Source organism: Hyperolius riggenbachi, chromosome 5 (assembly GCF_040937935.1).
Source record: "Hyperolius riggenbachi isolate aHypRig1 chromosome 5, aHypRig1.pri, whole genome shotgun sequence".
Taxonomy (NCBI): Eukaryota; Metazoa; Chordata; class Amphibia; order Anura; family Hyperoliidae; genus Hyperolius; species Hyperolius riggenbachi.
In genome coordinates, this window is record NC_090650.1 from 373,590,620 (window position 1) to 373,615,981 (window position 25,362).

The 25,362-nt window shown below is 45.9% G+C and overlaps 1 protein-coding gene across 1 annotated transcript in view; it reads left to right on the forward strand.

The window, feature by feature from the left end:
• The window catches only part of LRRCC1 (leucine rich repeat and coiled-coil centrosomal protein 1), an 87,222-nt gene that overhangs the window by 14,616 nt on the left and 47,244 nt on the right, over nucleotides 1–25,362 (forward strand). Inside the window, exons 4-5 of the mRNA XM_068237576.1 lie at nucleotides 18,238–18,303; nucleotides 22,910–23,077. Of these exons, the coding sequence (XP_068093677.1) occupies nucleotides 18,238–18,303; nucleotides 22,910–23,077 (234 nt within the window). The remainder of the gene's footprint in view (nucleotides 1–18,237; nucleotides 18,304–22,909; nucleotides 23,078–25,362) is intronic.

The window sequence follows — 25,362 nt, forward strand, 5'->3', positions numbered from 1 at the left end:
TCTGTGTTCAATGTGCACAGCATTCTCAGTGGATTCCCTGCAGCTCTGTGGGGAGTGCATATGTAGAGTATAATACTACTGTGTAACAAAGTAAACCTGAGACAGATGAAATTAAATTTTTATACATACCTGGGGCTTCCTCCAGCCGCCTTCAGGATAATCAGTCCCTCGTTGTCCTCCTCCACCACCTGGATCTTCTGCTAGGAGTCCAGGTACTTGAGCCAGTCGGGCGTAGTGCGCATGCACACACTCCGCCGCCAGGAGCATACTACACCTGTGCAGCACTATTGCGCAGGTGCAGAATGTCCCTTGCTGTGGGAGCGGCATGCGGCCGGACAGCGCTGACTGGCTGAATTACCAGGACTCATAGCAGAAGATCCAGGTGGTGGAGGACAGCGAGGCACTGATTAGCCTGAAGGGGGCTGGAGGAAGCCCCAGGTATGTATAAAACTTTACTTTTCATCCGTATCAGGTACCCTTTAATTTGTAGTCACCAAACCAAATTTTAACAACATATCAAATTATTTGATTTCATCAGCAAAGGGAGTGCATACATTTGCATAAACCAGCATCAATGCAGAATTATTTCCATCTCAGTGACCATCTCTAGTGACACAGCTACACATCAGGCTTTATTCTTACAGCATAGATGTTATTTAGTATATATAAGAGATTCCTGTGTACACATCATATATACAGTCACAATCAGATCTGTATATCGGACCTTAAAAATATGGGACTGCTTTATTGAAGCAGCACAAGTAAGTAATTTTGATTGGTTTATTTCATTTTTGTGGACTAAGCACAGCTAAAACTGTATATATACATTATTTTTAATGACTATTATCTGAGAAATAGAACATTTTATCATATTTTCTATTTTAATTACAGTTACAAATTCATTAGGAGTCGGAGTCGGTGCATTTTTTCCCGACTCCGACTCCGACTCCAGGCACCCAAAATTGCCCGACTCCACGACTCCGACTCCACGACTCCGACTCCGACTCCACAGCCCTGCAAATGAGTCAAATGAAATCCAATGCAAAGAGTCCACAGCACCACATCAGTGATGTATAGCTCTTTTATTGTTTAAAATAATAAAGAGATGCTGTTTCTGACAAGGTCCTTCCTCAAGCTGTGTCATTCTAAAGCTGTCCACACACTAGGCCGATTCCCGCCAGATCGACAGCAGATTCGATCACTGGGATCGAATCTGCTGTCACATCGTTCCCGCTACACGCCGAATTTCGATCCATTTCGTCCGATCGCTCCATGCGGAAAATTACCATCGATCGCCCGCGGGTAGGGAGCGCGTCGCTAGCGGCGTTCGAGTGCCCGACAACGCAATAGAGCCCGCATACATTACCTGCTCCGCCGGCGCGACTGCCCCCGGTCACCGCTCTGGTCTGGTCTCCGGGTCCGGCATGCTTCACTTCCTTCTGCCCGGCAGGAAGTTTAAACAGTAGAGGGCGCTCTACTGTTTAAACTTCCTGCCAGGCAGGAAGAAGTAAAGCATGCCGGACCTGGAGACCAGAGTGGAGACGGAGCAGCGGTGACCGGGGGCAGTCGCGCCGGCGGAGCAGGTAATGTATGGGGGGGGGGGAGCGGCGGCGGCAGCACCACCACAACAGATTGTGAACGGTTTCAGGTTGAAATCGGTTCACAATCTGTTTGCAGTAAAGGTAGCCATACGATCCCTCTCTGATCAGATTCGATCAGAGAGGGATCTATCTGTTGGTCGAATCTGTTGGCAAATCGACCAGTGTATGGTTACCATTACTCTCTGAGAGTAAGCCTGACACAGCTTGAGGAAGGACCTTGTCCGAAACAGCGTCTGTCCCTGCTATGGCTATCTCTTTATTATTTTAAACAATAAAAGAGCTATACATTACTGATCTAGTGCTGTGGATTCTTCGCATTGTAAACATTTTTAATAACATACTGTATAAGATTTTAGATACAATAAGAACATAAAGGCCCGTATGCAATTGACTTTTTCTCCTGATTTTTTTCCTAGGTGGTATTTTCAAAATTTGCAATTAAATGCCTTTTAAACAATCAGCAAGCAAAACAATTCTCAAAATAACTTTGATAATTATTTCACCTACTTTTTAGTACTTTTTCCATTGCAAAATCCTGAAAACTTAATCTAAATTGAAGATGAAAAATTATCTCCTAGGAGAAAACTCAAGAGAAAAGTTAATTGCGTATGGCCCAAAATCTATTAGGCCAGTTGCACTCTTAACAATAGCAGTGCAATGTGGTACAAGCATCGCTCCGCAGAAATCCGCTTTCATATGATCCAGGGTCGGTTCTAAACTTTTCGCTGCCCGAAGCAAACTTGTGAAGATGCCTCCCCCCCCCCTTAGGTAGTATAATTGCCCCCAGTATAGGTAGCCTGTAGGGGGTAGCAGACAGGAAGGGGGGGCACAGCGGTGGGGAGGGGGGGTTGGACCCCCCCTCATTCTCACCTGGATATCCCCGGTCGGCGCTCCCCCTCCAGCTATTAGCGCAGTGTACAATTATCAGGCAGCGGGCGGGGAAGTGATGACTCGCCTCCTTCCGCTTTCCAGCTCTGCATTCCACCGCTCGTCACTTCCTGCAATGCCGTCCACTGTACTTGCGGAAATACAGTGGATGGCATTGCAGGAAGTGATGCGCGGTGGAACGCAGCGCTGGAACGTGAAGGTGAGTCATCGCTTCCCCGCCCGCTGCCTGATAATTGTACACTGCGCTAATAGCTGGAGGGGGAGCACCGACTGGGGATATCTAGGTGAAGGAGAGGGGTTCAAACCCCCCTCCCCAGTACTGTGCCCGCTGCCTCCCTTCCTGGCTGCTACCCCCTCCAGCTCGGCGCCCACCCACAGCCAGGTGGGCACCACCCCTCCCACTTCTGCCTCCTGAGGAACCCGCCTCATGGGCAGCCTAGGGCTGTCCTGGCCACTGTGCGGTGACAGGGTCATATACATAGACCACCCCCCGGCTAGTGACATGTGAACTGTGCTAGTCTCCATAAACTTACATGGCCCTTGCAGCAAGGAAGCGTAATGCAGAGGGTGCAGTGCAAGGGGCTACACGTACTGATGTGAGGTTTAAAAAAAAAAAATTGGATACTTACTTCTGGAGAAGAAAGCCTCTGAATCCTCCAGAGGCTTCCCCCGTTCTCTGCCAGGCCATTGCAGCGCTGAGACCCCCAAAGCTTGAGGGTGCTCTACTCCTGTGTAGTAGCATGGACCCGCTCGAGTTTTGCTTTTCCGCCGACTGTCAAGGTCTTGTTGACTGTTTTCTGGAGGAGAACAGGGAAAGCCCACAACATATAATGCACCACAGATTACTTTTCTCCTATGTTGCTGTTGACTACAGTAGGCAGTAAAAATCTGACTGAACTGACAAGTTTTCGACTAGTCCATCTCCTCATTGGGGGTTTTCAGTATTTCCTTTAATGCTCACTAAAGCACCCCCTGGAAAGGATGCTGGAAGGCTTTCCTACTCTCATGAACGCTATTTTGGCAGTTGAACTGAGCAACTGCCAGTCAGTAAGTGCTGTTGAAAATAGAGCTAATTTGTAGTGCATTTTACTCTACACATGCATTTTCATTTTTTTTTTTTTTGGGGGGGGATAGTGCTCCTTTAGGCCGGGTTTACACCTTGCCAGTTCGTTTTCAGTGCGCCCCCATTGCATTGCAACGCACAAAACATCATTCATATGACCCTGCATCAGAGTGCGCCGACACGGTCATTTGCATAGCCCCGCCCCCCAGCACTCCCATCACAGCCCTTGTCCAGTGATGTACTCTCTGCTGGACAGGAATTGCGCCACTGGGATTCCCGTGTTATCCCATCCTATTCCTATCGTTCCGTGCATGTGTGCCGTACTGCTTCCAAATACAGTATATTTAAAATTTCTGTGTCACCCATTAACTTTCACTACCTCCACCGCTACTGCGTCATCGCAGAAGTCCAATTGTAAAGCGCTGTTGACTTTGCGGCAGCTGATCGGACACTTCTGGAGCAACTTGTCACGGTAAGTGTGCTAGGCCTCATCGCCTTGCATTGTCATTGCGTTTCCCTGCGGTAAAACAGGCAGACGCAATGCACACTTGGAAGGCAAGTGAAAAAGGGGCCTTAATATAGCCTATTACACATGAAATGTTGCCATGGCCATGAACTTTATACTTTATTCCACCGTATTCTTGCTGTAATAGTACTGTATTATGTGTGTTTAGGCTGTTGCATCCTTTATTCATTTGTTTCAATATCCTTGGGACATACCTTGCGGCTATTTGTTACTTCTCATATTAGCTCTCATATTTTGGATGTGTGTTGATGCCATGACATCACACATCATTCCATTTATTTTATTTAACAGCGGTTTCGCAGGTAGAGAGGTATAAATCGTGCATATTCCTCAAGGTCATCACTATACACTTTATAGTAATGTGCATAATAAATATATACCAACAGCTTATATGCATTCCTGGGATTACACTTGTGTGATGTTCACATCAATAGTATGTGGCCTATACAGACATACATAATATGGCCAACATTTGTATACTATCCAGCCATATACACTCATGTTTAGATAAGAATTTCAATTTTAGCAGTAGCCAATAAAAATTATGTTTTAACCCTCTGGGGGATAATCCCGAGCTGAGCTCGGGGTAAGCCGCCACAGAGGTTTTCTCAGGCCCTGGTGGGCCGATTTGCATAATTTTTTTTTTGTTGCACGCAGCTAGCACTTTGCTAGCTGCGTGTATATACCGATCGCCGCCGCTCCGCGCTGATTCGCCGCTACTCGCCGTGCCGTGCCGCTCCCCCCCCCCCCCCCAAGACCCCCTGCGCAGCCTGGCCAATCAGTGCCAGGCAGCGCTGAGGGGTGGATCGAGACTCCCTCTGACGTCGTTGACGTCGATGACGTCATCCCGATCGTCGCCATGGCGACGGGGGAAGCCAAACAGGAAATCCCGTTCTGAACGGGATTTCCTGTTTGCTTTGTATGCCGGAGGCGATCGGAGGGGGTGGGGGGATGCCGATGCACAGCGGCTATCATGTATCGAGCCCTGGGCTCGCTACATGATTTAAAAAATAAAAAAATTTTAAAAATAGTGCTGCGCCACCTCCTGGGCGATATAATTGTATCCCCCAGGAGGTTAATTAGCTGTGGGCTGTTAACTTCCTGTGCAGTCACATTTATAGTTTATAGCTTCTACATCAATGTATAGAAATTAACATTTTACAGTAATGAGCTACATTTTTGGTAATGCCTCATTTGTGAATATAGACTGTTAAAATTGGGTTATACTCCAATATCATCTATGGCCTAAAGCATTAAACATTACATAAAATGAACAGCTAAAACCATCTGATTATTTTCAAAGACTGGAAGGGTTAAAGCTCATACTTTTTACATAATTTAGCTTCTAATTGATAAGCTTGTTTTTGCCCACCAGCATTATCAGATTTTTTTTAAGTGCATTAAATTGTATAAACAAGGTAGGAAAAGCTCCTAATGTATCCAGGGGGGAAGCAGATAACATTCTCTCCTTTTATTTGCTCCTCCACTGCTTCATTTGTTTAGTTGATTCCAACTTTTTGTTGCCATTTCAACTTTTGCACACCAGATGTGTCTGTCAATCACTGCTTCTTTCAGCTATTGCATAGGCATGCTCATAGCTTCACATATGCTGTCTATCTATCTTAGCCTCTGCTGCCCTCTTCTTTGCTTTCAGTTTTTCCAAGCATCAAGGATTTCTCCAAAGAATACAATCTTCTCATTGGGGGCAATGTGCAATAGTAGTACTATCAACCTAGTGAAAACTCTGGCCTTATTTCTTTAACCCTTTGGGGACCTGCCGCCTAACCCCCTTAAGGACCAGGCGAAATTGCATGCGGGGGGGGGGGTGCGTTTTGGGAGGTCAGGCAGCTGGATCCCTGCTGGGGCTTGCTGGGCATTGTGTCCTCGTTTGGTCAGGTGTCTCCCCCCCCCCCCCCCCTCTCCCCTGTATGCAGCAGCCTTTACTCCACCTCCCAGGCTCTAGTGATGAGCCGCAGTAGACCCCGCCGCTCCGGCCGGCCGGCATCCCCGTTCGTACTGACTCTCAGTTCCGGGTCGCGGCACTGATGTCAGAGCAAGCGGGGATGCCAGCCAGGGTGGAGGGGAGCGCCGATCGTCGTGGGAACGTCAGGGAGGTGAGTGGATCCTCTTCTTCCTCCCCCCCCCCTACTGCCGCAGCTGTCACAGTGATCACTATGATCTGCTGGCGATCATAGTAATCACATGATCAGAAGCCATACGGGATGGCTTCTGATCACTGAGGGAAGATGTCAGCTTGTCATATTACAGCTTAATCTCCCCTCTCGGGTGCGCACGATCGCCTCGGGAGCGGAAACAGCGGGCGTCGTAGATCCTACGCCGCATCAGGCTAGAACAGCCACAGATGTGGCGTAGGCTCTAATATAGGTGGTCCCCAAAAGGTTAAAGTGTACCCAAAGTGACATGTGACATGATGAGAGAAACATGTATGTTCAGTGCAAAACATAATAACCAGGCTGTTTTACTAGTATATTTTGCTGCCTGAAAGAGTTAATTTTCAGGCATGCAAGTTACAGCTTCTGTCTTGTCGGTACCTCGTCGGGTATATAGTAAACATCACTGATGAGCAAATTACAGCCATAAAAGTTTTCCTGGCAGAATGCAACTTCTGAGGGCAGAGGAGAGATGGAAAAAGGTCATTAGTTCATGTATTTTGACTCTGGGAAACTTAACCCATGAGCAGTTTCACATTAAATTTTTAGTTTGAAAGCTGCTGTGCAACCTAAACCTCCGTTGGCATATCTCGCTTCCCTGCCTAGTGCAGCCAAACAAGCAAGTGGCATGGAGCAGTTATAGTGACCTGTTCCAGAAGGCTTCTTCTCTTCCTCTACAGGCAGCTCTGAACTTCTGACAGGTCTTCTGGGTCCTGATCACATCCGATCACATGATATGACATGATCAGGAGACCATGGGCGAGGGGTGATGGAAGAGACCTCCTTCTGGAATTACCTTACTTACTGATGGAGCAGAATAGGTTGTGCACCCAGTGTAACAAGTTTGAACTCTTTACTGCTGAGAACATGCAGAGATAACTCATACACAAAACACAGCTTACTTAGAACAGAGAGGTACACAGAATGAATACAGGAATTCACAATTCTGTAGAGATTATTGCATCATTTTATACAGTGGCCTCAATTCACTAAGCTTTATCAAACACTTTATCAAACGTTTGATAATTTACCTCATGGATAAATCCTAACTTTAAATGTTTTATCGATATAACATTCAATAAATATCTAACACTAGAGTGAATTCAAAATTAGCTTTTACCCATGAGGTAAATTATCAAACATTTGATAAAAGTTTTTGATAAAGCTTAGTGAATTGAGGCCAATAGTGACATATTGTGGATGCTTTACTATTCTGCAGTTTAGGTAATAATGTTCTTAACCTCTCTAAAGGTGGCCATACACTGGTCGATTTGCCATCAGATTCGACCAACAGATAGATCCCTCTCTGATCGAATCTGATCAGAGAGGGATCGTATGGCCATCTTTACAGCAAACAGATTGTGAATCGATTTCGGCCTGAAACCAATCACAATCTGTGGAGCTGGAGCTGCCGCTCCCCCCCCTCCCCCCCCCCTGCATACATTACCTGCTCCGGCCGGCGCGAGTCCCCTGGTCTCTGCTGTCTTCTTCTCGCTCCGGGCTCCGGCTACTGAACTTCCTGTCCAGGGGAAGTTTAAACAGTAGAGGGCGCTCTACTGTTTAAACTTCCTGCCGGGACAGGAAGTTCTGTGTAGCAGGAACGGCCCGGAGCGGAGAAGAAGACAGCGGACCAGGGGACTGCGCCAGCCGGAGCAGGTAATGTATACCCGCTGTATTGCGCCGGTCGTCGGGCATTCAAACGCACTATCGACGCACTCCCGACCCGCGAAAAATCTTCCGCATGGATGGATCGACGGGAACGATGGATTTCGGATGGAAATCCATCGTTCTGTCAGCGGTGTGCGCGGCGATTTCACGGCCGTTTCGATCACTGTGATCAAAACTGCCGTATTTTGGCGGGAAAATCGTTAGGTGTACGGGCCCCTTAACACTTATTCTATTATCCATGAAATGTTGGCAGTATGGTCCCTTGTGCCTTTCCCTCTTCTAAAACCAGCGTGCATATCTGGCAGTTGTTTCTCCATACATTGCTGCAGTCTGGCTTGTAGAATTTTGAGCATTACCTTGCTAGAATGTGAGATAAGTGCTATTGTCAAATAATTTAGCACTCTTTGGCATTTCCATTGTTTGGGATTGGAATGTAAACTCACCTTTTCCAAACCAGCGGCCACTCTTGTGTTTTCTATATTTGCTGGCAAATTGCCAACAGTAGTTCCAACAGCATCCTCACCCAAGCTTTTCAGAAGTTCCACTGTAATTCCATCACCTCCTGGAGCCTGGTTGTTAGCAAGAACTTCCAATGCCCACTTGACTTCACTCATCAAAATGCTTGGTTCTTGTTCAGTGTACGTATTCCAAGTAAAAGCATTGGATAGCTGTTCTGTATATTTTTTTTTTTTTCTTTTTTTTTCACACTTAGGCTTTTATTGAGCTCAAAAAGCAATACAGAAAATAAGCAAACAGTATAACCAGAAAAAGGACAATGATATAGGCAGAAGAAATGCAGTTTACATTATCCAAAGGGTATAGAAGTGCACATTTACAGTTTAGTATTAACAGCAAATTGAAGATAACGTAGTCCTGAATTGGTTGAGGCTAATTTTCATAGAGAAATGTGTCATCACATATAGTTTCTTAGAAATAAGGGCAGAAACCTAGAGAGGTTTCAGGGCTGAAGAAAGACATTTTTATACTCCGGGGAGTCTTTAAAATCGTACCATAGGGCCCAGGTTTTAACATATTGGTCAGACCTGTCTTGAGCTGTGAGAGCAATCTCCTCCATCTCGGCAATATAGTTAACTTTGTCCCACCATTGCTTGATCGTTGGGAGAGTTGTGGTTTTCCAGAAGCAAGGAATGATTGCTTTAGCAGCGTTTATCAAGTGTATAAGAACACTTCGCTTGTAAGACTTAAAAGAGAGGGGAACGTCATGGAGAAGGTAGGTTTCAGGTGTGTGTGGTATCGAGATGGAGGAGATTTTCTCAGCCCAGAAATGTACCTCCTTCCAATATTGCTGAATCTTGGGGCGGTCACCCCCGGAGTCTCCACATCCCCAGCACTTATCGTTTTCTATAAGGCCAGCACGGTGAAGTTTACTAGGAGTGTTGTACCAAAAAGATAAAATTTTGTAGTTCAGTTCTTGAATACTTACGCTCAAAGAGCCTTTATGGGAGTTGGTCAATATGCGATCCCATTGTTCCTCCGACAAGCTCCTACCCAACAGGTTATCCCATTTATTCTGATAGAGTGGGGTCTCAGGTAGATTTAAATAAAGTAAGGCATTATACATCCAGGAGACTGTATGTCTATGAGAGGTCTGATTTAAGACCATAGTCTCGAAATCTGTGAGTTTTCTCTTAGGATTGCATGTTTTGGATGTGGAAACTATAAAACTTCTCAGCTGCAGGTAGGCCCAAAGAGGGGTCTTTCCTGTTTCCAATAGGGTATCTACCTCTACTTGAGTCAAGGGGCCATCTCTTTTATAAACATCTTTTAATCTAATGTCTCTAGACTTTAAGTGCTTAAGAAAGGATGGGTCTGTGCCTGGTGGAAACTCTGGATTTCCCAGAATCGGAGTTAGAGGCCCAGGGATAGTTGTGAACTTGTTTTTAGCAGTATAAAGGCGTAAGGTTCAAAGCGTTGCTACAATCAGAGGATTTGCTTGTAATACTTCGTTACATGCCAAAGGTCTAAGCCAGGGCAAATTGTAGATTGGGTATGTAGAAAACGCTTGTTCTACCTGGACCCACCTTTTTGTAGAGTCTAGTGTACACCATTCAAACAGTCTACTAAGTATAGCTGCCTGATGGTATTTGTATAGTAGTGGGTATCCCAGGCCCCCTTCCAATTTGTCAAGAGCCAACAACGAGTGCTTTATTCTATGTTCTGTATATTCTTGCCACTTTTTCTTGACATCTTCTGCTACTGTCAAATCTCTTCCATTTTTGTCTCTCGCTATTCCCATTTTTTTGCATGTAAGGTTCCCTTTGATGTTGCCAATCTTCTTTATAAGATCTCTGGTCTTTCCCAATTGGGTTGTCTGTTTATTTGCTCACTAATTACTTAATTAGGAGTCAATTTGATCATTTGTCCTACAGCTGACATTGATATCAATTAGCTTCAGTGAGGTGTAAATACAGGCCAAATTCGAAAAAATATCATGCAAAAGTCCATTTATTTCAGTAATTCAGTTTAAAGGAAACCTGTAAGTACTTTTTTTAAAAAAGAGTTTAAAGAGGAACTTTAAAAATAATGCAATAAAAAAGTGCTTAATCTTTACAATAACTTTGTATAAATGATTTAGTCAGTTTGCTCATTGTAAAATCTTTAATCTCCCTGATTTACATTCTGACCTTTATCACATGGTGACATTTTTGGCAGGTGATGTCACTGGAAGGAGATGCTGCTTGCTTTTTTTTTTTTTTTTTGGCAGTTGGAAACGGCTGTTATTTCCCACAATGCAACAAGGCTCATACAGTGTGATGTCAGGACCTCAGAGCTGTGAGGTGCTGACATCACACTGTGGAAGGGGTTTCACCACTATATCAGCCATACAGAGACCCCTGATGATCCGTTTGTGAAAAGGAATAGATTTCTCATGGGAGAGGGGGTATCAGCTACTGACTGGGATGAAGTTCAATCCTTGATCACGGTTACTCTTTAACTTACCTGGGGCTTCTACCGGCCCCCTGCAGACGTCCTGTGCTATAACAAAACAATCCTCTGGTCCCCCGCCACAGCTTAGTTTCGTTTATGGCGTCTGAGCCTGTCTCCGGCCACTGCGTCTGCATGGCCCTGGCTGCATGCGACCTCCTTCTCGCTCCTGGCACAAAGAGTGTCCTGCGCAGGCGCAGTATGAGGTTTACTCGTACTGCACCTGCGCAGGATGTGCCCGGCTACAGGAACGTGAATGCGTGCGGCCAGGGCCGTGCAGGCGCAGTGGCCATCGACTTGCAAGTCAGCGATACCGAAACTGAGCTGCGGCGGGGGAACGGAGGATTGATTTGTCCGGGCACCGGACGTCTGCAGGGGGCCGGTAGGAGCCCCAGGTAAGTTAACTTTTTTTTTTTTTTTTTTTTTTTTACTTACAGGTTTCCTTTAAAAGGTGACACTTACATATGAAATAGGAACCCTTTGCAGGTGTTTTGGATTAATTAGCCGATTAGAGTCTGACACTTTGAGCCTAGAATACTGAACCTTTTCACTATATTCTACTGGTCTGAGATTTGGGGGGTTTTATTAGCTGTAATCCATAATCATACAAATTCTAACAAATAAAGGCTTGAAATATCTCGCTTTGCATGTAATGGGTCTATTTCATGTATCAGTTTCACCTTTCTAGTTGAATTACTGAAATAAATGGACTTTGGCAACATATTCTAATTTTCGAGTTTCATCTGTATGCATTGAAATGACATCAGAGCAGTCTTATAATGTTTAATATTATTATTTTTTACTTTGTTTAAAGAGAGTCTGAAGCCTAGACATTTATGTGAAGCAGTATCAACCTAGTTAAAACGCCGCATTCCCGCTGCAGAAAGAGGTAATTAAACCCCCAAATACCGAGGAAAAATTCCATGACTGTAAGGCTTGGTGGTGTATTCTCCACAGTCAGCATGCAACGCATGAGCTGGCGTGGAGGAGGTACACACACTAGCACCAGGAAACAGGCTATCCCTAGTATAGTGGAGGGGAGGACTGACTCCAATAGGAGATTGTGGCGCACAGAGCTGGTGCAGATCTGACAGCCACAAACAATGCTTTCGATATAACGTCTCAGCGCAAAGTAGCGCTGAGCGCACAAATCAGAACTGAGGAGATCAGGACAGGTAGACAGAATGAACGCTTGCTAGCTAGCGGCTACTTAGCGACAGCAAGCGTCCAAAACCAGACAGACTGGAATGAGGCAGCCAATGCGTTGCGGCGATGGCGTGCCTCACAAAGACAGGACAGGACAGTCAGAAAATAGCAGGATTAAGATAGATGAACATAACACAGATAAATATACAATAAGTATGTTTTCCTAGCGTATTACAATTACAGCTATCAATGAAACTATTTGTAACGTCTGACTAACATATGTATATATCGGCAATGAACCGATATATGACATAAGCAGGAACGCTGACTAGGAATGGAGTAACACAGGGAACAGGACTCAGAAGGATTCGCTATCTCTTCGCAGAGATGAACGCAATCCACAAACGGTAACAGAACAGGATTCAGAAGGATTCGTTATCTCTTCGCAGAGATGAACGCAATCCACAAACAGTAACAGAACAGGATTCAGAAGGATTCGTTATCTCTTCGCAGAGATGAACGCAATCCACAAACAGAACCAGGAGCAGGGTAACTACCTCAGCACGGGTGGTCACGGTACGCGCAACCTACCAAAACGTGCTGGAAAGCTGACTAACTGCACACAGGATATAAACAGTTCGTGTACGTATAGATCAGCGACACTGATGTATTAACGTAACACAAATACAAGGAAAATAATAAACGTGCTGGTATGCATATATATTGGCAATGAACCAATATATGATGCAAAGACCAGCAAAGTATCTTTATAACAATAAACACGATCGGGGGCTAAAGCGACAGCAAGGCAGGCTTAAGCTGAGGCTATGAAAACCCAAGGAAACCCTGCAGGAAGCAGATCTTTATACTGAGGTCATCCAATGGGAGCAGACATGCAGATTCCCACACAGGTGAATGATAATCAGTCACAAGCTGACAGCAGGGAAAGACAGACAAAGCTATGCAACTTGCATGGAAATAAATCAGAACTGCCTGAGCTGCAGCACTACTTCCAGCAATAGCTGCTGCAGCAGCGATCATTACAGTACCCCCGCCTTTAAAAGTGGATTCCAGACGCTTTTCAAAACTGAAATTTCCAACAAAACAGTCTGACTGATAATTCATGATGACCGGGACAGCCCGGCAAGACCGAATTCCAGAATCAGTCCCCACAAGACTGGACCCATCAGAACCAGAACCTACAGAACCATGCCCATCAGTACTACAAGCCCCAGTGTGACACCCATCAGAACCATGATTTCCAGAAGAAAGCCCTCCGAAACTCCCTGAGCGATACCCACCGCCTTCCAGGAACCGTTCAGAAACGCCAAAGCCTTTGCAATGCCCACCGGTACTGTCTTTACCAACACAAAACCCACTGTTGAACCAGTCCAAGGTACCAGGACAGGTTTTCTCAGAGACCTCCCAGAACACCTTGAAGCTCCAAAGAGATCCCCATAGGTCAGAACGCCCCTTAGGCTCACATGGAGAACTATCAAGAACCCCTATGGAACCTAGGGCAATTCCCGAGTCAGGGCCACAAGGACAAACCTCAATATCAGGGCTTTCAGGGACCAGAACCATCTCTGGGCATGCAGGCAGACTGGCAACATCAGAACGTGTTCCCACTAAGGAAGCATCAGAGCACGCTAACACCTTAGACACACTTGGGCATTCTGGCACACAAAGAACATCTGGGCACACCGGCACAAGAGAAACCTCTGGGCATGTCAAGGAACTGTGAGCCTCAGGGTCAGCCAAGACAGGACCAAAACCAGGACTGGCCAAAAAAAAATCATCATGACTAAACTTCGCAACCACTGGACTTTTACATGAGAATGCTGGATCAGACTTAGATGTCGCTGATTCCAGCAAAGTCAGTAACAAATCAGATTCAGGGGCACCAACAAAACAGGACAAATCTTCTGATGTATGCACTGAACCAGATAGGGACTCCACAACTACCTCTGGACTGGACAGAGACTCATTTAATACACTGGATTGGAGCTCATGAGGCGCTGCAGAACAAGTCAGTATTGCAGCAGCCCCCACTGGACTAGGCAAAACTGAGGAATTCCCTGGACAGGAAGGGGACTCTGGAACCTCTGCCACAGCGGCCAGAGAACCAGAATCTTTCAGGATACAGGGTTGGGTTTCAGGAACACTCATCAGACCGGACTGAAATTCTGAGATTTCTATTATTTTGACCAGAGAATCAGAATTATCCATGTTACAGGGCAAGACTTCTGAAACATTCAGAGGACAGGGCTGGAGTTCCTCGGCTGTTACAACACTGGAGAGGGACTCAACATTGGTTAAATCAGACTGTGTACAGGGCAAGGTATCTGACACACTTGCTGACGAGGACAATATTTCAATGGCTTCTGCTTTGCTGGGCAGAAATTCATCAAGTTTTATTAGAGCAGACTGTAATTCCAAAACAGCTGCTAGACAAGTGAATATTACTGCAACACCAACTGAGGTAAGCAGTGCTTCAGCCTCCTCTGCTAGAGGGTTTAAAGTATCCAAAGTACTGGGTGAAGCATAAGACTCTGCGACCACAGCTTCACTGGACAGGATCACTGAACAGTCCATATTGCAGGGCAAAACCATGGAAGCACCTGCTGGACAGCATAATGATTCTGTGACCTGAGTTTCATTGGAGAGATCTACTGCACAATTCATGGTACAGGGCAAATTTATTGGAAAATTTTCTGAACAAGGTAATAATTCTGCGATTTCAGGTTCACATAGCAGATGCTCTGAGCTATTCACGAAACTAGAGCGAGGTGTAGAAACAGGAAGATCAAGACACAATGTTTGCGCATCTGAATCACCATTCATTTGTAAAATTGGAAAATTCAGATGCTGGGGTTCTGAGTTTACTAGACAGGATTGCTGGGACTCGGAAACTGATGTAGTGCATCTATTGGCATCTGCTGGATCAGACAGGAGTTGAACTTTATTAACACAGGTAATTTCTGCAGAAGTGTTTGCAGAGACAGGCAAGATTTTTCTGGTGTCTGTTTCACTAAACAAAGAGTCATGAGTACTGGCTAGGCTGGACTCGGAAGTCAGCAGGACCTCTGGATTCTCTGCTGAGAAATTTGCGCAGGGCAAGGTTAAGAATGTATCAGTGGCTTCTGTTTTACTGGGAAGTAACACTGAGTTATCCATGGTACAGGGTGGAATTGCAGGAACTTCAATTTCACACAAAAAGAGCTCCGAATCACCTGCTGAATCAGCCAAAGGTGCTGAAGCAGGCGGGTCAGAACGCCAAATTTGCGAATTCGGAGTCACATAAAAATCATCCAAAATCAGTTCCCACACATCAATCAAAGGAGCCACACAGTCATACCTACACACACCAGCCTCTATTAGGTTATAGGCTGACTTAATGCATGCGTTCAATACCATTTCACTTTTTGCACTGTAAAATTGACAAAATGAACTTGAATCATTCTTCCATTCACAGACCAGGGCTTCCATCTCTCCCCTCTCGAATGGAGGATCCCATGCATACTTAAAAGCGAAACATTTAGGCTGATCACAGTCTGCAGATATGATTGTGGCAGGCACATGTATAGGGTTAATTAGCAGGTGGTTGGCAGATTCCCTATTCCTAAGAATCTCCAATACCTGTAGCAAGTGTTCAACTGTAGTGTATGCAAACTTCCCTTGGTTCACAAATAAGTTGATTTGTTCAATACTCTGTAATATCTCATCATAATCATACTCAGATAATTCTTTTAAACAAAAATCTTTATTTTCCCTAGCCAGGGAGGAAAGTTCATTAGTAGTTTCATAAGTCCATTTAACTCCCCTGAAAGACAATTGCATTTCATTATCTGTTAATGGCAGAATCTCATTATAGGTCTCAGTCGCTAAGGATAACGATTCTGCAGATTGGACACGTTTCTTAGAACGTTTGCGTTTTGCCTTTGACCTTGCTGGTGATTTATTCAAAGCTGCAGGAAAATTATCAGTAACACTTTCTGCTTGCTGCTCATTCTTGCAAGCAATTGAAGGAGCAGCTGATTGGCCTGCTGCCAGGAGTTCATTAAGAGGAAAAGGCAATGGATCTATGCGCAACCAGTTATGGATCACAAACGCTAGAAATTCCAGCGGTCTATCTTTCAAATCGGAATGATTGAGAACATCAAATGCCCACTGGAATAATTCCCCTTTAAACAAAATATAACTTAGTTGGAGTGCCCAGGTTGAAACAGGAGTCGCTTGGAGATCAGGATTGGTCAGGAACCTGGCACATTCAGAGAAAAACTCATTTTCTGTTTCAGAGCTAAGTTCTTCAAATTTTTTAAAGGAACAGGAACCATAATTAACAGTGTCATACTTTCTGGGAATCCCCCCCACAATGGGGATTGGTAATGGGGTTTTCATAATGTAAGGCTTGGTGGTGTATTCTCCACAGTCAGCATGCAACGCATGAGCTGGCGTGGAGGAGGTACACACACTAGCACCAGGAAACAGGCTATCCCTAGTATAGTGGAGGGGAGGACTGACTCCAATAGGAGATTGTGGCGCACAGAGCTGGTGCAGATCTGACAGCCACAAACAATGCTTTCGATATAACGTCTCAGCGCAAAGTAGCGCTGAGCGCACAAATCAGAACTGAGGAGATCAGGACAGGTAGACAGAATGAACGCTTGCTAGCTAGCGGCTACTTAGCGACAGCAAGCGTCCAAAACCAGACAGACTGGAATGAGGCAGCCAATGCGTTGCGGCGATGGCGTGCCTCACAAAGACAGGACAGGACAGTCAGAAAATAGCAGGATTAAGATAGATGAACATAACACAGATAAATATACAATAAGTATGTTTTCCTAGCGTATTACAATTACAGCTATCAATGAAACTATTTGTAACGTCTGACTAACATATGTATATATCGGCAATGAACCGATATATGACATAAGCAGGAACGCTGACTAGGAATGGAGTAACACAGGGAACAGGACTCAGAAGGATTCGCTATCTCTTCGCAGAGATGAACGCAATCCACAAACGGTAACAGAACAGGATTCAGAAGGATTCGTTATCTCTTCGCAGAGATGAACGCAATCCACAAACAGTAACAGAACAGGATTCAGAAGGATTCGTTATCTCTTCGCAGAGATGAACGCAATCCACAAACAGAACCAGGAGCAGGGTAACTACCTCAGCACGGGTGGTCACGGTACGCGCAACCTACCAAAACGTGCTGGAAAGCTGACTAACTGCACACAGGATATAAACAGTTCGTGTACGTATAGATCAGCGACACTGATGTATTAACGTAACACAAATACAAGGAAAATAATAAACGTGCTGGTATGCATATATATTGGCAATGAACCAATATATGATGCAAAGACCAGCAAAGTATCTTTATAACAATAAACACGATCGGGGGCTAAAGCGACAGCAAGGCAGGCTTAAGCTGAGGCTATGAAAACCCAAGGAAACCCTGCAGGAAGCAGATCTTTATACTGAGGTCATCCAATGGGAGCAGACATGCAGATTCCCACACAGGTGAATGATAATCAGTCACAAGCTGACAGCAGGGAAAGACAGACAAAGCTATGCAACTTGCATGGAAATAAATCAGAACTGCCTGAGCTGCAGCACTACTTCCAGCAATAGCTGCTGCAGCAGCGATCATTACAATGACTTTCCAGGTCGTGGATTTTGGTGCCCGGGGAGGCAGATCTTAGCGCTGTAGCTCTGCCTCCTGTCACGTCAGTCTCTGTGCGGATCTCCGCCTCTCAGCGCCCATGTCAGTGAAAGGAGACTGAGAGGGGCGGGGAGAGGCAACAATCAGCGGGGATTGACGCGAGTAGAGCCCGAGCTACAGCACAAAGCTCTGCCTCTACACGGAAGCGCTCCCCGAATTTTGCCCCAGGGATTTAATTACCTCGTTCTGCCACGGGAATGCGGCGTTTTAGCTAGGCTGATACTGCTTTGCATAAATGTCTAATAAAAAGATTTTTTAAATTCTACTGACTCTTTTTAATGCATTAGAGCAACATTTTAATTTTGAGTGCAATCCCACTTTAAACCAATAGAATGATGCCGACCCTTGTATGAGTAAAACAATAGTTGTTAAAAAGCATTGGATCCCTGTGCCTTTTCAGTTCCTACATTCAGCTTGTGCATGAGATTGCTGTCACCATAATTTTGCCGCGTCCCTTGTCATTAAGCATTTCCCTTCTGATGTGTTTACCGCAGGGCTGCAGAAGTTATTAAATCTCAAGAAGCTGAATTTATCTTATAATCGCATACATGACCTCAGTGGTAAGTGGATGTGTGACCTCTGTTTCCTCATTTGCTTTGTTACATTGTGAATTGCCAGTGAAGTGGTTTTATGAATGAGCAGACATTTAGAAGCGGACATCTTAATGCAATAGAGCGCTTCATCTTCTGTGTTTGTGTAATGAATTGTGGCAGCAACATCTTCATGATCATATCACATCCCACACGTTGCAGAAGCCATTTGTATAGTCAGTTCTTTGTAAAGGTAATTTCATCCAAAGTTTTTATTTCACTTTTTGGTAGATGTTGAAGATTGGGGTTGGAGTGGGTGTTTCTAAACTATGCAGACATCAAAGTTGTATTAAAGGAATTCTTAAGGCCTGGAAAAAAAATCATTTTTATTCACCTGGGGCTTCTACCAGCCCCCTGCAGCCGTCCCGTGCCCTCGCAGTCACTCTTGGATCATCCTGTCCCCCGCTGCCAGCTACTTTACATTTCGGCCAACGGGCTCACTGCGCCTGCTCAGCTTCTTTGAGTTCACATCTACACTAACGCTATTGTGGACGGGAACGCGAAGAAGACTATGCGTCGCCAGGCCTGTCGGTGAAGTGAAAGTAGCTGGCGGCAAGGGACAGGGGGATCCAAGAGTGACTGCGAGGGCACGGGACGGCTGCAGGGGGCTGGTAGAAGCCCCAGGTGAGTAAAACTTTTTTTTTTTTTTTTGCAGGCTTAAGTGTCCCTTTTTAAGGAACTAGTTAAAAGGCCTGTAAAAAAACGGACAGTAGCCCTCAGCCGCGAACCCCCTCCCCCCCACAACACGTGCATGGCTGCACACCCGCAGGAACGCGGGCACATCTGTCCCCCTGCGCCATTCCTCCTCTGCTCTTTGAAGTCCGTCCGCGTGCTGCACATGCTCACGAAGCACAAGGCAGGGACACAGGAGGACACAGCGAGACAGACTTTATTATATAGGATGCACTAGCCTACCTTTAAAGCAAACCAGAAGCATCTTTAAATAAAAAAATAGATAGTTACCTAAGGAGGGGGTCAAGGTCCTATTGAGCCTTCCCATTCCTCTCCTGGTCCTCTTGCTCCTGCGCTGTCTCCCGCGTGCAAATCTCCCGCCACAGGAGTGTTTGGGAGGCGAAGGTGAGTGCGAGTGAGTGTGAGAGCACACTACAGAGCCTCCCACAGACTTCCGATGCCTCCTGCCACAGAAGAGAGCAGTCTCCAACCCATCGGTCAGAGACTAACGGGGCGACAGTGCTGGAATTGGGGGACCAGGAGAGGAATGGGAAGGCTCGGTAGGACCCAGAGCCTTCCCCCTCCTTATGTGTTTTTTTTTTTTTTGTTTAATTATTCGCTTCAGATTTACTTGAGGCAAAACACTAACAAAGTACAATTGCTTCACCTGGCCATACGCATATAGATTTCCACTCAATGTTCCAAAATGATTACCGTATTTTTCAGACTATAAGACGCTCCTGGCCATAACAAGCACCTAGGTTTAGAGGACAAAAACCTGGGGAAAAATCTATACTAAACCTGGTGCATTCATTATGAAGGGGCATCTTGTGGATTATGCACCACATGTGTCCGCCTCTGTCCTCCTTGTGTCCTCTATGCCCCTTTGTGTCCCCCTGTGTCCTCCTCTGCATGGGCACAGTACAGGGAGTCCCCGACATTGCGGCGGGTTGGAGGCTCGTATTGGCAGGCGTTCAAAAGTCAGGAACGCCCTGCATTTGGACTATAAGACGCAGTGACTTTCCCCCCCCCCACTTTTGGGGGAGAAAAAGTGAGTCTTATAGTACAAAAAATACAGTAATTCCTTTGCTGAAAAGAATTGATTCAGAAGGAATGGACTCCTACCATACACTGCACATCAATTTCCAATAGATTTAAGCAGGGAATATATTAAAAATCAAATCGCATCATTGCACTGTTTGATGCAGTGCAAAGCTATGGGCCATGGATCTACAAATGGTATTATCCCGCCCTCATTTAACCTAAATTTTCCCTCCTGTCCAATCAACATTCAATCAATTTGACATTTTGTGGAATCAATTCCCAGCCGATGGATCAAATCTACAGGGAATGTATGGGAAAATCAATGAGTGCATGGGCACCTTTAAGCAGCCCCTAACTTTTAAATGGTCTGCTGGGAAAACCAGCAAGGCACAGTAAGTGCACCTGCAGTACCGGATTCACAAAGGGCTGAACCAATTTCAGAAAGATAAATTAATTACACATAACAATGCAATTACGTGATCAGCAAGGGCACCATGTGACGGTTGTCTCATATTGCCGCCTTCTTATCACTGCTATATGACACAGCAGCTACATTACCTGTGGGGTGCTCTAAGCAGCATACACGGAGGTGAGCAGTAGAGGCGGGGTCCCAAGCGTTACCACTGCCTGGGACCACCACCCGCAGGCCACATCCCGGGGGGATGCGAGAGGTTCCCCAGGTGCCCTCACTACCAGAGAAGCCACCCGCAACAACTACTCAAGAAATACAATACACAAACAAATGGCAATTGCTTACACTGCAGAGTTTGAATCATGGCTAGGGTCAGTGCCTATTCAGTAAGGAGTTCAAGGCAAGACTCCCGAACACTGCAGGGTGGCCTCTTGAGCGCGTCCCAGTGGCTGCAGCTTTTGTGCGCTTTGAGTTTGACAGGAGAAAAGCGCTATACAAATGTTCGGATAATTATTATTATTAAGGTCTTCAGGGAAAGCCCATCAGGGAATGAAAAGGCATAGAGTGCGCCTGCAGTACCAGATCTATCAAGGGTGGAACCAATTTCAGAAAGAGACATTAGTTACACATACCGCGTTTCCCAGAACATAAGACATCCCCTGAAAATAAGCCCTAGATGAAATTTCGAGCATGTATGGACTTTTTAGCAGTAATATAGAGAAAAGGTGCACAGGACCACCAAAGCAAGATACCCTGGAGTGCTCCAAGCCCAACAATAGTTCCACCATGCCAGTTACTTGAAGAGATTAGAGCAGCAGGGCACATCCAGTAAAAAACACGCCTTTATTGGATCAGTATTGACACCTTCACTTGTTTGTCCCTCTTTCTCCTGGTGCACTGATGCCGTTATTTTGATACTGATTTTAACCTCCCTGGCGGTAAGCCCGTGCTGAGCACGGGCTATGCCGCCGGGAGGCACCGCTCAGGCCCCGCTGGGCCGATTTGCATAATTTTTTTTTTGCTGCACGCAGCTAGCACTTTGCTAGCTGCGTGCAGTGCCCGATCGCCGCCGATCCGCCGCTATACGCGTCGCCGCAGCCGCCCCCCCCTCCCCCCCCAGACCCCGTGCGCTGCCTGGCCAATCAGTGCCAGGCAGCGCCGTGGGGTGGATCGGAGTCCCCTTTGACGTCACGACGTCGGTGACGTCATCCCGCCCCGTCGCCATGGCGACGGGGGAAGCCCTCCAGGAGATCCTGTTCTTTGAACGGGATCTCCTGATCTCCGATCGCCAGCGGCTATCATGTAGCGAGACCTCGTCTCGCTACATGAAAAAAATAAATAAATTAAAAAAACGTATTTGCTGCCCCCTGGCGGATTTTGCCAAACCACCAGGAGGGTTAATACTGATCCAATAAATGCGTGTTTTTTACTGGATGTGCCCAGCTGCTCTCATCTCTTCATGTATGGAATTTTTAGCCCTACCCTGAGGCTGGTTTCAGAGTGTATTTTGGCGTCAGCAATGCGGTGCGTCATGCCCGTCGCATCACACCGTCAAAAACAGGCTTTCAGGGAACACTGCGTCAGTACACGGTGTTCCTTGTATGGCAATCGTCCAAGCAGGAACTGACGTGCGCTTCATGCTTCAGGTATGTAGGAGTGCACAGAAGCGTATTGTAAAAATACGCTTCAGTGCGGTGCGACATGAACTTTTAAAAAACACCGAGTCTCCGTTAGACTAACATGACTTCCGGGCCGACGCAGATCACTGCAGGTTCGCTGCAGTTCTGTGCTAGCGTTAGATAGGGCACTACCTGTGCAGCGTACCGCAACGTGGGAAATATGAACATCCCCATAGGGTTTCATTAGGCTGCAGTAGCAGTGTGGCAATTTGCTGCATCGCGCCAGTGTGAAAGGGCCCTTAAAGTACGGTAAGCTCTAACAGCAGTTATTTAACCATGTCCTCCACTGTGCCTTCCTCTGTCCCCCATGTGTCCACCTACCGTTACATCATCCTCTTTTGTGTGCTGTCCCCATGTCATCCGATGTCCCCCAGCTCTATACCGTGTTGTTTCCCTAGCGCAGCTTTAGCCTAAGGGGGAGAAGTGAGGTAGCTAATGTTTCTATTGGAGCCTATGGTCTCGCGGGTGGGACCATGACTCCATTATTGGGCCAATCACTGCACCTGCTGCACTAGGCATTTGGCTTTATTCTTTCACAAGAAACTGCAGAAGCTGATTTCAAATACGTTTTGCATGCAACTAATGGCAACCATTCTCTGCACTTTGTAATGCTTATTAAACAGTGGTAACAACTGTGTGAGTAAAATATATTACCACACTATCTGAAATGTTGTGATCCGTGTAGTTGTATCTGATGTTTAAGATGAAACTTCTGTTTGAGGTCTTGGCAGATCTCATGTCTGTGTGTTGTTCTGTCCCTACTTTCCAGGATTATTTCCATTACATGGACTAAATTGCAAGCTGAGCCACCTTTATCTCCATAGCAACTGCATTATTAGTATGGACCATGTATTACACAGCATGACAGGATTACACTCTTTAGCTCATCTTACATTGCAACAAGATGGCAAAGGAAACCCGGTTTGCTTTACAGCAGGTAAGTGGCAACATCATTTTCCATGTAGAAATGTATTTTACTACATCAAAAGGTGAACCCTGCATTTTGTTGCCCACAGCAACGAGTTTTGTCGTTTCGGGATTGTGGAACATAATAGAGAGTGAAAGTAAAAACAGATCGCTGTGGTTAACCTAGATCTTCAGACACCTGCTCTGTGCGTAACGGGGCACAGAGTGACAGGTGATTAGATATCTGCCAGTCCCCCAGGCAATACAGGTGTCAGCTGAGATCCATTATGGAATGCTGGTGATGTTAAAGGGAATGTTCAGGGTGGGAGGTAAAAAAATAAAAATCAATATCCACTTACCTGGGGCTTCCTCCAGCCCGTGGCAGGTAGGAGGTGCCCTCGCCGCCGCTCCGCAGGCTTCCGGTGGCCGACCCGACCTGGCCAGGCCGGCTGCCAGGTCGGGCTCTTCTGCGCTCCAAGGCCTGGCACTTCTGCGTCCCACGCAGCCGCGCTGACGTCATCGGACGTCCGCTGGGCTGTACTGCGCAGGCGCAGTAGTTCTGCGCCTGCGCAGTACAGCCCGGCGGACGTCCGATGACGTCAGCGCGGCTGCGTGGGACGCAGAAGTGCCAGGCCTTGGAGCGCAGAAGAGCCCGACCTGGCAGCCGGCCTGGTCGGGTCGGCCACCGTAGACCACCGGGAGCCTGCGGAGAGGCGGCGAGGGCACCTCCTGCCTGCCACGGGTTGGAGGAAGCCCCAGGTAAGTGGATATTGATTTTTATTTTTTTACCTCACTCCCTGAACCTTCCCTTTAAAGTGAACCAGAGGTGAAAATAAATGATGATGAGATTAACAATTATATTTATCCTCCTACTCCTAAAAATTACTTTTTTTTTAAACTAGCTCAGGGTTTTCATTTATATTTAAACATTTACAAAGTAGGTTGAATGTTTTTTACTGTCTGTAATCAGTGGCAGCCTATTAAGTGTCCCAGACTTAAAATACATGAGCTATTGACCTTTTCATACCTCTCCCCTGGGCTCAGAAGTTGTATTCTGCCAGGAAAACTTTTATGGTTTTAATTTCCTTATCAATGACGTTTACTATATTACCGACAAGGTACTAACAAGACAGAAGCTGTCACTTCCATTCCCTAAAATTAACTCTTTCAGGCAGAAAATAAAACAAGTAAAACATTCTGGTTATTAATATGTTTTGTACTGTACATACACATGTTTATCTCATCATGTCACATATCGCCTTGGGTTCACGTTAACCACTTCAGCCTGCAGGCCATTTTACCTTAAAGAGACTCTGTAACGAAAAAAGTTCCCCTGGGGGTACTCACCTCGGTAGGGGGAAGCCTCCGGATCCTATCGAGGCTTCCCCCGTCCTCCTGTGTCCCACGGTGGCCTCGCTGCAGCCCACAGAACACACAGCCAACAATTTGTCAGGCTGTGCAATATTTAACTTCCCGGCTCCAGTGCTGGTGCAGTACTTTCCGCTCAGAAATAGGCGGAAATAGCCAGTCTCTGTCGGGTCCGCTCTACTAAGCAGGCGCAGGAGACTTGCACCTGTGCAGTAGAGCGGACTGACAGTAATCGGCTATTTCCACCTATCTACGAGCGGGGAGCCAATACTGCACCAGCGCTTGAGCCGGGAAGGTGAATATTTACATCCACGCCGTTCGGGGAGCTTTACCGCTGCGCCGTGGGAGACAGGAGGACGGGGGATGCCTCGATAGGATCCGGAGGCTTCCCCCACCCGAGGCGAGTACCCCCAAAGGGGAACTTTTTTTATTTACAGATTTTCTTTAATACCAAAAACCATTTTTACCTGTCAGTGCTCCTTCCATTCATTTGGCCATGACTTTACCACTGCTTCTCATACTTGCATGATCTATATCTTGTTTTTTTTTTTTTGCAACTTTAGGCTTTTTGTGGGTGATACTTGTTTTCAGTAATTTCTTTATTTTCTATGCATTTTATAGGCAAATACAAAAAAATACACTATTTCTCCAATTCCATTCCCGATAGTTTTAAAATAAGTAATGCTACTATAAATAAAAGCCAGTCGTTTATTTGCTCATTGGTCCCGGCTTTCACATTTTAAATTATGTCCTTAGTACGATGTACTGCAGCAATATTTTATTTGGAAATAAAGGTGTATTTTTTTTTTGTGTCCCTTCAATTGCAAACCCCCATGTACTAAAATAACAGTAATATACCCTCATGACATGCATGTTTAAAAAAAAAAAAAAAGCTTAATGCCTAAGGCAACTATTTATGAATATATTTTACTGTTTTTTTTTTTTTAA